Source organism: Equus asinus, chromosome 25 (assembly GCF_041296235.1).
Source record: "Equus asinus isolate D_3611 breed Donkey chromosome 25, EquAss-T2T_v2, whole genome shotgun sequence".
Classification (NCBI taxonomy): domain Eukaryota; kingdom Metazoa; phylum Chordata; class Mammalia; order Perissodactyla; family Equidae; genus Equus; species Equus asinus.
In genome coordinates this window covers 57,282,263-57,296,274 of record NC_091814.1, presented here as the reverse complement: position 1 = coordinate 57,296,274, position 14,012 = coordinate 57,282,263, and the positions used below count along the sequence as shown (strand labels likewise).

The following is a 14,012-nucleotide window of genomic DNA, read 5'->3' as shown; positions in this document are numbered from 1 at the left end:
CTATGTCCCTGTCTCTGCCACCCTGTGGCCACTCTCTCGGCTTCTTCAGAGAGAAGTGCTTTCCTACATGTAAGAGTTAAAGGCCCTGAGGTCTCTTTCGTCCAAACATGGGAAGTAAAGACCTGATATCACATAGGGGAGATTTACATTAGCAAGAAGGAAGACATTAACAACCGCTTACCTGCCTCATGTATTGGCTCATAAATTCCCTAAAAGTAGGGAAGGCTGCTGTTTGCTGGAGCAGTTCCCTAGCGTAGCGTTAGCATCTGGCCAGACACAGAGCAATAAGTTCAAACTAAGGCCTGGAAGAAAAAGGAAGACAGCGATTAGAGAAACTCTTTCCAGAGGAGAGGTCACTAAAGACACTTTTGTGTGTCGTGAGAGGAAGTGCCTTCTCCAGCGCTGGCCTCTCCATCCCCCTCCTTCTGCCTTCTTTCAATGAGGGGGTGGGGCGAGAGGTTGGAGGAGGGAGCAAAGGGAGACTGCTCCTTCAGTGGCTGTACCCTCAAGGTAGGGCTGTTCCGCTGTTTAATCAGAGCCTGACCCTCCCTTCTGTTCAGCACAGTCGCAGTCTAGCCCAGTACCTCCGCGTGTACAGCTCACCTGGGATCTTGTCAAAGCACAGATTCTGGTTCAGGAGGTGGGGGCTGGGACCTGAGCTTCTGCGTTTCTAACAAGCCTCCAGGTGATGGCAGTGCTGCTGATCCACTAAACACGCACTGAGTAGCAAGGGTCTGCGCCGCTCACTCCCAGAGCCTCTGCCCGTGTGTGTCTGTTTCAGTTTAAATTAGTTAAAAGTGAATACAACGAAACACTCATTTCCTCAGTCACATTGGCCTTATTTCACTTGGTCAGCAGCCACACTTGGCTAATGGCTACCGTATTGGACAGTGCAAACAGAGAACATTTTAGCATCACAGAGAGTTCTGCTGGACAGCATTAGTCTAGCCCGTTCCTGCAGTTCTGTTGCCCAGCTAATTTTGACTACTGAGAAACCTCTTGCATGTAGACACAGATGCGGTGAACAGCAGGTGTGGAATCAAGTTATTGAGCCTGGCGCACAGGGTTGAAACATTAGACCCCACCTGCCCCTCTTCGGGTCCTCCCAGTGGCTGCCTTGTTCTTAGGGAGTGTGAGCCAGCTGGTGGCTGGCCGTGAGTCTCCTCTGGTGTTTTACTTTACATGTCAAGCTAGGCCAGGACTAGAGTGAGGCAAGCGAGGTGGCTCGCACCCCCTGAGAGTGAACACCTTAAATTTGCACCCTGGGCGCCTTGCTTGCCTCCCCCTGGCCCTGATTCTGATGAAGCAAAGTACAAAAGAATGTGGTTAATTGCTGTCATCATCCAGCCTTGCTCTGATCCCCCGAATCATCAGGTCCTCAGGAAAAGCAAAGACCCAGATCAGACGAGGGCTTGAAGCAAGCTCCTCCCAGACATTCTGCCACAGATGGGCACAAGTGCCCGCTGCTGACCCCTTCAGTCCTTAGAGTGGCCAGACAGCACCTGGAGCAGTTGGCACCCTGGGCCAGTTGTTCTCTAACCCAAGCAGGTTCTTCCATTTACCTCAAGGTGCAGGATGACCAGCTGTCCTGGTTTGCTTGGGACTTTGTCGGTTTTAGTACTGCAAGTCCGACACCCCAGGAAACTGCTCAGTCTCAGGCAGGCCAGAATGGTTGGTTCCTAATAGTATACTGCCCCAGAACCTTTGTGCCTCAGTTTCCTCATGAAAGAGGGGGAATGATAGTCACTTTTCTCACAGGGTGCTGTGAGGATTAACTGAGTTGGTTTATGTGAAGGGCTTGCCTGGCCTATGGTCAGCACGATGTAAATATCTGCTGTCACTGTCCTCTCTGTCTGTGCCATGTCAGGAGGAAGGTTGAGGAAGCACTGTTCCAAGGGTTAGAGCATCATAGGGCGTCACCATAAACAAGTTGTGAGTTGCCTGACATTCGCAGGCTACTAGAGGAGAAGTCCAAATTGATAAACTACTAGGAAATAGGCAAGTGCAGTCATGACATTGTAAACTGTGGGAAGAGAGTAGGTCTGAGATAGAATCACAGAATGCTATTTTGGAAAATTAGATCAACCCCCTTATTTATGAATGAGGAAACAGGTCCAGAGAGGGTAAAAGACTAGTCCAGAGCCACAGGTCAAGAAGGTGCAGCGCCGAGACTAGAACCTGTATCTTTGGAATGCAAAACCAGTGACTTCTCCCATACACTGTAATGTGCAAGCAAGAGAGAAGGGACATGGACTTCCTGGAGGTAGTGGCTCCAAAAATTGGTGGCAAAGGCTACAACTAATGCCAGTCTATCTCTGGCTAGGGCCCTAGGAATGCCCTCGAGCCTGGTTCATGTGACTTGTTTCCTGGACAGGTCTGATCATGTCTGCCATCACAGTCCTCATTCTGATTCTGTACTTTGTGATTGACAACTTCGTGATACAGCGCAAACCGTGGCTGGCCGAGTGTACTCCCATCTACATCCAGTACTTTGTCAAGTTCTTCATCATCGGCGTCACCGTACTGGTGGTGGCTGTGCCAGAGGGGCTGCCACTGGCTGTCACCATTTCCCTGGCCTATTCTGTGAAGGTGAGACTGGAATGATACTGTCTCCTCTTTTAGAACAGAGACAGGAAAGGAGGGTGCCATGTAGCCTTTGGCAAAAGGATAGGCCGTTCTGTCTCCACAAACTCTGGGTGGTGCCTCACAAGAACGGAACCTGCTGGCTCTGTGGCAGGACCATCTTGATCAGTTACATCAGTGTTCCCGTAACCCAGTAGAATCTTAAGAGGATTCACAAAAGTAGTACCCTGCCTTTTTGTGTGGGACGGGAGGATAAAATGTGGAGAGGTGTTAGCTAGGAAATGGCTTTTGACTTGTATTTGGGAGAGCTCAGTTTGTGCCCTCAAGTCCTTTCTCCTTCCTTTGTAGAAAATGATGAAAGACAACAATCTGGTACGGCACTTGGATGCTTGTGAGACGATGGGCAATGCCACAGCCATCTGCTCTGATAAGACAGGCACGTTGACCATGAACCGCATGACTGTGATCCAGGCTTATATCGGGGACACTCATTACCATCAGATCCCAAGCCCTGATGTCCTCGTGCCCAAGATCCTGGACCTTGTTGTCAATAGCATTTCTATCAACAGCGCCTATACCTCCAAGATTCTGGTAAGCTCTTCCTTTGCCTGGACGCTTAGAAAGGGTAGCTGGAAGGGACTATTAATTTTCTGTGAGGCAGCTAATTTTCTCTTGTTTGTTCTGCCTGAATTGCCATCCCACATGCCATTTCCCACTCGTCAGTGAACATGTTTGGGGTGAGACTAGGGAATAATCTGTGGAAGTAGATTAGGGGTGGGGAGGGTGAGGCAGGTCGGAATCTGTGGCTCTGCAATGCCCTCCAGTCACTTCGTAAAGGCACTTTCTCTAAGGAGAGACCTCACACTGGTAGCAGAATTGGGCTTATCAGGAAAATTACTCACTTTCCAGAAACTAAGAGAGGGTGTTCGAATAAGACCCACACAAGGTGAGACACCAGCACCATCCCCAGGGCAAGCTCAAAAATCCCTAAGCCCTGAATGGCTCAGGGGCTGCGGTCACCACTGACCACCATCAGCACCCCTTCAACAAGACAGATGCTCGCTCCCTGCGGTCTCGGGTGTCTCTGTGAAAGCCTCGTGGGGGTGCTCTGCTTCCGGACGTCTCTCCCCGGGTGAGGCGTCTTGTTCAGTAGGCCCATGCACACTTCTCTCGCAGCCTCCAGAGAAGGAGGGCGGCCTGCCGCGGCAGGTGGGCAACAAGACCGAGTGTGCCCTGCTGGGCTTTGTCACGGACCTGAAGCAGGATTACCACGCGGTGCGCAGCGAGGTGCCCGAGGAGAAGCTCTACAAGGTCTACACCTTCAACTCGGTGCGCAAGTCCATGAGCACCGTCGTCGAGAAGCCCGGCGGCTACCGCATGTACAGCAAGGGCGCCTCCGAGATCATCCTGCGCAAGTGAGCGCTCCTCCCCTGCTCCTCCTCCCTTCACCATCCTCCCTCAGGGAGGTCTGGTGACCTGCCCCACGCGGAAGCATCTGAGTGATGAGCGAGCCACCTTCCAGGTGGTGACGTCATAGCTAACACCTGAGCAGTTATTCAGGCCAATCGTTGTTTCTAAGTATCTTAGGTGGCTCATTTCATTTAATCCTCACAACTCAGTGAGTGCATGCTATTATTGTGCTGTTTTACAGATAAATAAACAGAGGCACATGGAAGTTAGGTAACTTGCTTGAGGTGATGCAGCTGATAGTGGCACAGCCAGGATTCAGAGCTGGGCAATCCAAGCTTCCATTTCCTAATCTGAAACCGATCAAAATATCCCCCATCTCACGGGGTCACTATGACTAAATGATTCTGTGTGAGTAAAATGCCTTGCACGTTACAAGTACTGGAAATGTTTCCTTCTCGTTCTCAATTCTGATTACAGGATTAATCAGACTTAACTTAGTCAAAGTGGCTAGACAATCAATCCATAGGTCATTAAAAGCTGACTTATATGGGTATAGGCCCAGTCACTCAATTAACAAATGCCCCAGCTTGGCCACCTTATTTCAAGCAATACAGTCTTGTTGAGTATACCCTACGCACTGAGCACAATTCTACATGCTGGGGATGAAAAGAATCTCTCTACCTTAGAGAAGTTCAAAAGGGCAGATGACCCACAAGTAATTCTTGGTGTTGCATTCACATATGAGTAGGAACAGATGACATGAGGGGCCAGCCCAGTGGCGTAGCAGTTAAGTTTGCACACTCTGCTTCAGTGGCCTGGGGTTCGCTGGTTCGTGGTGGCTCTTCAAGCCACAGTGTGGCAGGCATCCCACATATAAAATGGAGAAGGATGGGCACAGGTGTTAGCTCAGGGCCAATCTTCCTCAGCAAAAAAAAGAGGAAGATGGGCAGCAGATGTTAGCTGGTATTCCTCAAAAAAAAAAAAAAAAGATGACTTGGAAGAATGATATGCTCTGCCTACCTAGACATTATCCACCTACAGGCCACCCCACCTTGGAAAAGGGAACTCAGCTGGGCAACAGATAGAGATTTCTGGGCATGGAATAGTGTCTTTAGGAGTAATGCGGAGTTGCCAGAATGTCTGTAAATGATTGCAGAGGCATATTGGGTGGGAAGGGGGTGCTGCTTTCTGACTGTGTGCCTCACCAGGTGTAATCGAATCTTGGACAAGAAAGGGGAAGCAGTGCCATTCAAGAATAAGGACCGAGACGAGATGGTGCGCACTGTCATTGAGCCCATGGCCTCTGACGGACTTCGGACTATCTGTATAGCTTACCGGGATTTCAGTGATGTAGAGCCCCCGTGGGACAATGAGAACGAAATCCTCACGGAACTGACCTGTATCGCGGTGGTGGGCATCGAGGACCCCGTGCGCCCAGAGGTGAGGCCTGGGTGAGGGGAAAGGGCGGGAAAACACGAATGGAAGTCTTCCAATGGCCTCTGCCCATGTTCAGGCCCAGTGTGACCTAATGGGAGGCCACGCAGGAGTCACAGGAACTGGGGTACGAGTTCTGCTTCTAGTTGGGGCTCAGCAAGTTACCTAGCTGCTTCTCCCATACAGGGACAGGTGTTCCCATGCTCCCCACCTCAAAGAACTGCCGGAGAGTGCCCCAGTTGCTGGGAGGCGGCAGTCCTATGGCGAATGCTATCTGAGGGGCAAGAAGCCTAGGTTTCATTGGGCTTATTATTTGGTACTTAAGAACAGTCAGGAGACTGAGTTAACAGGGGCACCAACTTCATCTCTCACCACCTTTGTTCAGTCAACACGTTCTTGCTGAGCACGCCTAGAATAGCTGACCACTGCTCTCCACACTAGGGCATTGAAGAAGTCCCTGCTTCTGAGAAGGTTAGACGGATGGGCCAGTTGTCAAGGCCCAGAGGCATGAGACGGTGTCATGCATTTGGGAAACTAAAAAGAATTGCCATGAGCCAGGCAGGTGGAGAGTGGCCAAAAGTTCTGCTAGAAAGGAAGGCAGCGGCCAGATCACAGAAGGCTGTGCACGCCCTGCTAAGGAGTCTCAATTGTAAGTGGGAGAATAAGCTTTTAGACCTGGCTCCTGAAACAAATTTCCCCCTCAGCTCATGGTAAAATAGGGTGAATTCAAGTGTGAGAATTATGGGTAGGACAGAAGTGAGGCGGCACCCAGAGATGTAAAAATGACCAGAGTCCGCCTGTGCCTCATGGCACTGCCTCTGGGTGCCTGTCTGCTGCCCACAGTGAAGGGAGAGCACCACCCCCATCTCTCCTTTCCTCTTGCCTTGCTCTCCACAGGTACCAGAAGCTATTGCCAAATGCAAACGAGCTGGCATTACTGTCAGAATGGTGACAGGTGACAACATCAACACAGCCCGGGCCATCGCCACCAAATGTGGCATTTTGACGCCTGGGGATGACTTCCTGTGCTTAGAAGGCAAAGAATTCAACCGACTCATCCGCAATGAGAAGGGCGAGGTGGGTCCTGCGCGGGCGGAGGCGGGGCCTCGCTGGCAAGGGGCGGGCCAGTCTAGCGTGAGGCGTCTCGACATATGGGGGAAAGTGGGTGGTATTTAAAAGTAAAATCTATTCGTAGAGAAACGTTCCTTCTACCAAACCTGCTCAGAGAGTAAAATTGGGAATTTTCTTCTCATTATCTTCATTCACAAGCTATCTTTTGAGACAGTGTCGCTAACTTCTCACATCTTTCCCTTTTTTTCAGTCACGGGATGGTTTTGTACTGATTTCCCTCTACCTCATCCCTCCTTTGTCACTGCCCTGTGACTAACAGTGAGACAGGTTTGTAGGAGGACGTGGTCTGGGTGTGGAGCAGACCAGAGCTTCCTGGTCTATGTAGAAATCAAACCTCAGACCTCAGAAGCACCACAGTAGCCACCTGAGCCAACAGCTAACCCTGGCCCACCTCTGGTCAAGGGTCTAAGAAATAGGAGACTGGCTCCCAGCTAGGGAGTTGGGAGGAAGAAGACAAGCAGGGCCTGATGGTCACCATTGGGGAATGTGCCCTTGGAGACTGAGTTGGCTGCCTCATCTCTGCTGGAGGCCAGGATAGCACTCCCCCGTGGGCCATGGAGAACCAGGTGTTGCAGAAGCTCAGAGTGTGTGGAAAAGTAAGATTTTCCTGGATGGCTGTTCTGAGTGTGACTGACCCAGGTGTGGTCTGATCTTGGCAGGTAGAACAAGAAAAGCTGGACAAGATCTGGCCTAAGCTTCGAGTTCTGGCACGATCTTCCCCCACTGACAAGCACACGCTGGTGAAAGGTGAGGTGGGCTCCTGACCAGGTGCCTGAGGTAGATAAGGCAGGCGGGGTGAGGTGGGCTCCTGACCAGGTGCCTGAGGTAGATAAGGCAGGCGGGGTGAGGTGGGCTCCTGACCAGGTACCTGAGGTAGATAAGGCAGGCGGGGTGAGGTGGGCTCCTGACCAGGTGCCTGAGGTGGATAAGGCAGGCGGGGTGAGGTGGGCTCCTGACCAGGTGCCCGAGGTAGATAAGGCAGGCAGGTGAGGGCAGGCGGGAACCATCAGCCAGAGCAGCTCCCTTGTCCTGAATAGGGAGGTCCTGAGATGTTTAGCTAACATCTGAGCCCCTGCTGAATATATGACATATAATGAAAGTTTTTTTTAAAACATTGTCATATCTTGTTTGCCAGTAGTACTGTGAACTAGGCAGGGCAGGTTAATCTATTCCCATTTTGCAAATAAGGAAGTTTGAGGCTGGGAAGACACAGACACCCCAATTGCCTAGCTGTTAAGTGGAAGTGGTACAGTTTGACTCCACGTTTCTGCCTTCAGATCACTTGGTGCTTTGTCCACCACCTACCAGCTGCCTTAGGGCACCAGACAAGCTATCAGAGGAGAGCGGGCTTCCTTAGCTCAGAGTGCGACTATGCAGCAGTTTACCGCCTTTGGGTGATACTACAGAACCTCCAGCATAGGCAAAAAGAAGGAAAGAAGAAAGTAGAAAGGGAGGTGCTGGCAGGGACTAGGGAGGAAGACCAAAGAAGCACCTTTCTTGGGGAACAGGAGGCTTGCCAAATGGCCTGAGATGGCACGTGTGGACTCGCTTGGTGTGTCTGTTTCCCAGGCATCATTGACAGCACTGTTGGGGAGCAGCGGCAGGTGGTGGCTGTCACTGGAGATGGCACAAATGATGGGCCTGCACTGAAGAAAGCAGATGTTGGTTTTGCCATGGTAAGCGGCTCGGCAGTGTCTCTCTGAGGGCAGGCTGCCTTCTCCGTCGAGAGGCCAGGACAGGCTCCTGGGAGCCCCTGCCTCCTGTGCCTTCACACCTCACTTTGTGCTCTTTTCTCTAACTCCGTCTCTCCTACCCGCCTGGCCAATGGTAACATGTGTACTGGGGGACCCATCAAGGATGAAAAGTAGATGACACAGGCAGGGAGATTGTGAAGTATTGTCACCCAGGAAAGCAAGACCAACTTAAACTTGCCCGGGAACATGGTGATATTGTCTGCTAGGCGCACTGCAGAGAATGTGTTCCGAATGGAGCGTGCGCTGTGTGGCCAGCGCCGGTCAGCACTCTGACCTTCACTGTGAGGCTGGGGCGTCAGAACTGCTGGGAGAGTCCATTTAAAATCACACATCCCAAGATTCTGCAGTTGGATATCTTGATTAGTAGCGTCTGGGGTGGGTCCCAGAAATGTTTGGGTTTTCTTAACAGGAACACCTGTTGATTCTGACATTGAGCGACGTTTAGAAGCCCCCAGTTTGCAAAGTTCCTCCTCACACTCAGGTAGCCTGTGATGGTGAGCCTCCCCTAGATGTGGAACTGTTGTGATGTGAGGCAGAAGAAGGAGATTCAAGAAGTGCTCTCTCTTTGGGGTGCTCTCGTGAACAACAACAACAAGTTTTTATTCTAGGAAATTTTCAGAATATACAAAAGTAGAGAGAATAGTTTCATGAATCCCCATGCATCTGTCACCCAGCGCCAGTTATCCACACTTGGCCAGTCTGGTTTCCCTGAAGCCCCTGCTGCTTCCTGCATCCTCAGCTGAATTATTCTGAAGCAAATCTGACACCGTGTCATTTCACCCAAAAAATGGCTGTATGTGTCTCTGAAAGATACATGTGTATCAATAAAATCTGTCTAAAAGAATCCTAATACCAGTATCTCATAGCAAAGTTGATTCCTTATTTTACTTACTCTAGTCATTGTTTACATTTCTCCAATTTCTTCATAGATCTTGTTTTTAATAGTTTATTTATCCAAATCAGAATCCAAATAAGATTGATACATTTCAATTTGATATATCTCATAAATGTTTTAATCTCTCATGGGACTTCTTGAGTGTACTCCTCCTTCCAGCAGCACCTGGAAAGCTATAGAAATGCAAATTCTCTGGCCCTACGCCAGACCTACTGAATCAGAAAGCTTGGAGTTGGGGCCCAGCAACCTGTGTTTTACAAGCCCTCTCGGTGATTCTGACACACCCTAAAGCTTCAGAACCACCGACCCTATAGGCTCCCTGTGTCAGGAATCCCCAAGGGTCACTCGCAGGACTCATGAGACTCAGCATATGGTTGTATTTATGGCTACAATTTATTATAGTGATGTAGTAAGGCTGTAGTCAGGGGGTCACAGGCAGAGTCTGCAGGCAACAACGTGCAGCTGCCTTAGGCTCTCTCCCTCTGTGAGGGCTCACATGGAGCACTCTCTTCCCCCAGCAACGCAGGTGCAGTAACGCGCATGTGGTGTTTCTGCCCAGGGAAGCCCATCAGAGGAACTCAGCACCCGTGGTTTATATTGGGGTTGGTCATATAGGCATCTTCTGCCTAGCATATACTCGGATTTCAGACTCCCAGAAGGAAGCAGATGTTCACTAGAAACCATATCGTTTGGGCACAGTCTAGGCACAGTGAACCACTAATTAATTTTCAGTTCATTGTGGACTGTGAGCATTCTGAGAGCCAAGTTCCCGGAGGCCAGCAGAGGGCCAACCTTGCAAACAGGCCTTTCTAAGGACAGCAGTCTCAGTGCCGCTGTGTTAACTCTTTTCTGCACAGTCCCCTTCCACCTTTTGTTTTGTTTTTTTAATATTATAATTTTTTATTGCGTTCATAATAGTTTACATCATTGTGAAATTTCAGTTGTACATTATTTTTTGTCCGTCACCACATAAGTGCTCCTTTTCACCCCCTGTGCCCACCTCCGACCCCCCTTCCCCTGGTAACCACTGAACTGTTTTTGTCCATGTGCTTGTTCATATTCCACATATGAGTGAAATCATCTGGTGTCTGTCCTTCTCAGTCTGGTTTATTTCGCTTAGCATAATTCCCTCCAGGTCCATCCATGTTGTTGCACATGGGATGATTTTATCTTTTTTTGTGGCTGAGTAGTATTCCATTGTATATATACCACATCTTCTTTATCCAATCATTGGTCAGTGGGCAGTCGGATAGTTTCCAAGTCTTGGCTGTTGTAAATAGTGCTGCAGTGAACATAGGGGTGCATGTGTTACTTTGGATTGTTGATTTCAAGTTGTCTGGGTAGATACCCAGTAGTGGGATAGCTGGGTCATATGGTAGTTCTAGTTTTAGATTTTTAAGGAATTTCCGTACAATTTTCCATAGTGGCTGCACCAGTTTGCATTCCTACCCCCAGTGTATGAGGGTTCCCTTTTCTCCACATCCTCTCCAACATTTGTTATTTGTAGTCTTAGTGATTATAGCCATTTTAACAGGTGTAAGGTTGTATCTTAGTGTAGTGTTTTTTTGGGTTTTCTTTTTGAGGAAGATTGGCCTGAGCTAACATCTGTGCCCATCTTCTTGTACTTTATATGTGGGATGCCTGCCACAGCATGATAAGCTTGATAAGCGGTGTGTAGGTCCACACCTGGGATCTGAATCAGCGAACCCTGGGCCACCAAAATGGAACGCGTGAACTTAACTGCTGCATCACTGGACCAGTCCTTAGTGTAGTTTTGATTTGCATTTTCCTGGCGATTGGTGATGTTGAACATCTTGTCGTATTGTCGTATGTTTATTGGCGATCTGTAAATCTTCTTTGGAAAAATGTCTGTTTATATCCTCTGCTCACTTTTTGATTGGGCTGTTCTTTTTTTGTTGTTCATTTGTGTGAGTTCCTTGTATATTATGGAGATTAACCGCTTGTCAGATATATGATTTGCAAATATTTTCTCCCAGTTGGTGGGTTGTCTTTTTGTTTCGATCTGAGTTTCTTTTGCGTTGCAGAAGCTCTTTAGTCTGGTGAAGTCCCACTTGTTTATTTTTTCTTTCGTTTCCCTTGTCTGAGAGGACATCGTACTCAAAAAAATCCTTTCAAGTTCGATGTCAAAGAGTGTACGACCTCTCTTCTCTTCCAGGAGTTTTATGGTTTCAGGGCTTACCTTGAAGTCTTTGATCCATTTTGAGTTTATTTTTGTGTATGACGTGAGATAATGGTCTGCTTTCATTCTTTTGCATGTAGCTGTCCAGTTTTCCCAACACCATTTATTGAAGAGACTATCTTTTCTCCATTGTATGCTCTTGGCACCTTTGTCAAAAATTAGCTGTCCATAGATGTGTGGTTTTATTTCTGGGCTTTCAGTTCTGTTCCATTGATCTGTGTGCCTGTTTTTGTACCAGAACCATGCCGTTTTGATCACTATGGCTTTGTAGTACATTTTGAAGTCAGGGATTGTGATGCCTCCAGCTTTGCTCTTTTTTGTCAGGATTGCTTTTTTTTTCTCAGGGTCTTTGGTTGCCCCATATGAGTTTTAGGATTCTTTGTTCTGTTTCCATGAAGAATGTCACCGGGATTCTGATAGAGATTGCATTGAATCTGTAGGTTGCTTTGGGTAGTATGGACATTTTAACTGTGTTTATTTTTCCAATCCATGTTCAAGGAATCTCTTTCCATCTCTTTATGTCATTATCAATTTCTGTCAGTAATGTCTTATAGTTTTCATTGTATAAGTCCTTCACCTCCTTGGTTAAATTTATTCCTAGATATTTTATTCTTTTTGTTGTGATTATAAATGCAATTGTATCCTCTTTCTGTAAGTTCATTATTAGAGTATAGAAATGCAACTGATTTTTGTAAGTTGATTTTGTACCCTACAACTTTACTGTAGTTGTTAATTATTTCTAATAGTTTTCAGATGGATTCCTTCGGGTTTTCTATATATAAGATCATGTGGTCTGCAAACAGCAAGAGTTTCACTTCTTCCCTCCCTATTTGGATTCCTTTTATTCCATTCTCTTGCCTAATTGCTCTGGCCAAAACTTCCAGTACTATGTTGAATAAGAGTGGTGATAGTGGGCATCCTTGTCTCGTTCCGGTTCTCAGACGGATGGCGTTCCGTTTTTCCCCATTGAGTTTATGTTGGCTGTGGGTCTGTCATATATGGCCTTTATTATGTTGAAGTAATTTCCTTCTATCCCCATTTTGTTAAGAGTTTTTATCATAAATGGCTGTTGCTTTCCCTGCATCTATTGAGATGATCATGTGGTTATTATTCCTCATTTTGTTAATGTGGTGTATCACATTGATTGATTTGCAAATGTTGAACCATCCCTCTGCTCCTGGCATAAATCCCACTTGATCATGATGTATGATCCTTTTGATATATTGCTGTATTCGGGTTGCCAGTATTTTGTTGAGGATTTTCGCATCTATGTTCATCAGCGATATTGGCCTGTAGTTTTCCTTTTTTGTGTTGTCCTTGTCTGGCTTTGGTATCAGAGTGATGTTGACCTCGTAGAACGTGTTAGGAAGTGTTCCATCTTCCCTAATTTTTTGGAATAGCTTGAGAAGCATAGGTATTAAATCCTCTCTGAAAGTTTGGTAGAATTCTCCAGAGAAGCCAACTGGTCCTGGGTTTTTATATTCTTTGGGATGCTTTTGATTACTCTTTCAATCTCTTTTCTTTTGATTGATCTATTCAGATTCTCTGTTTATTCTTGACTCAGCTTTGGGAAGTTGTAAGAGTCTAAGAGTTTATCCATTTCTTCTAGATTGTCCAATTTGTTGGCATATAGCTTTTCATAGTATTCTCTTATTATCCTTTGTATTTCTGTGGTATCTGTCATTATTTCTCCTCTTTCATTTCTAATTTTATTTGTCTGAGCTTTCTCTCTTTTTTTCTTTGTAAGTCTGGCTAGGGGGTTGTCAATTTTGTTTATCTTCTCAAAGAACCAACTCTTTGTTTCATTGATCTTTCGTATTGCTTTTTTTGTTTCAATTGCATTTATTTCTGCTCTGATTTTTATTATTTCCCTCCTTCTGCTGACGTTGGGCTTTGTTTGTTCTTCTTTTTCTAATTCAGTTAGGTGTAGTTTGAGATTGCTTATTTGGGGTTTTTCTTGTTTGTTAAGGTGAACCTGTATTGTGATGAATTTCTCTCTTAGTACCACTTTGTTTCATCCCATATGAGTTGGTATGATATGTTGTCATTTTCATTTGTCTCCGGATATTTTTTGATTTCTCCTTTAATTTCTTCAATGATCCATTGGTTATTGAATAGCATGTTTTTTAGTCTCTACATCTTTGTCCCTTTCTCAGCTTTTTTCTTGTAATTAATTTCTAGCTTCATAGCATTGTGATCAGAAAAGATGCTTGTTATTATTTCAACCTTCTTAAATTTATTGAGGCTTGCCTTGTTTCCCAACATATGGTCTATCCTCCATGCATGCTTGAGAAGAATGTGTATTCTGCTGTTTTTGGATGGAGTGTTCTATATATGTCCATTAAGTCCAACTGGTCTAGCTTTTCATTTAATTCCACTGTTTCCTTGTTGATTTTCTGTCTGGATGATCTAGCCATTGATGTGAGTGGAGTATTGAGGTCCCCTACTATTGTTTTATTATTAATATCTTCTGTTAGGTTTGTTATTGGTTGCTTTATGAACTTTGGTACTGCTGTGTTGGGTGCATAGATATTTACAAGTGTTATGTCTTCTTGATGGAGTGTCCCTTTGATCATTGTATCCTGCCCCTCTTTGTCTCTCTTTA

The 14,012-nt window shown here is 46.7% G+C and overlaps 1 protein-coding gene across 8 annotated transcripts in view; it reads left to right on the top strand.

Moving 5' to 3' along the window:
- Positions 1–14,012, top strand: part of ATP2B4 (ATPase plasma membrane Ca2+ transporting 4) — a 97,555-nt gene that overhangs the window by 59,981 nt on the left and 23,562 nt on the right. For all 8 annotated transcript variants that reach the window (XM_014830066.3, XM_014830113.3, XM_070497933.1 and 5 more), the window contains 7 exons: positions 2,375–2,589; positions 2,932–3,174; positions 3,760–3,998; positions 5,202–5,433; positions 6,325–6,504; positions 7,218–7,305; positions 8,128–8,234. In XM_014830066.3, the coding sequence (XP_014685552.1) occupies positions 2,375–2,589; positions 2,932–3,174; positions 3,760–3,998; positions 5,202–5,433; positions 6,325–6,504; positions 7,218–7,305; positions 8,128–8,234 (1,304 nt within the window). The remainder of the gene's footprint in view (positions 1–2,374; positions 2,590–2,931; positions 3,175–3,759; positions 3,999–5,201; positions 5,434–6,324; positions 6,505–7,217; positions 7,306–8,127; positions 8,235–14,012) is intronic.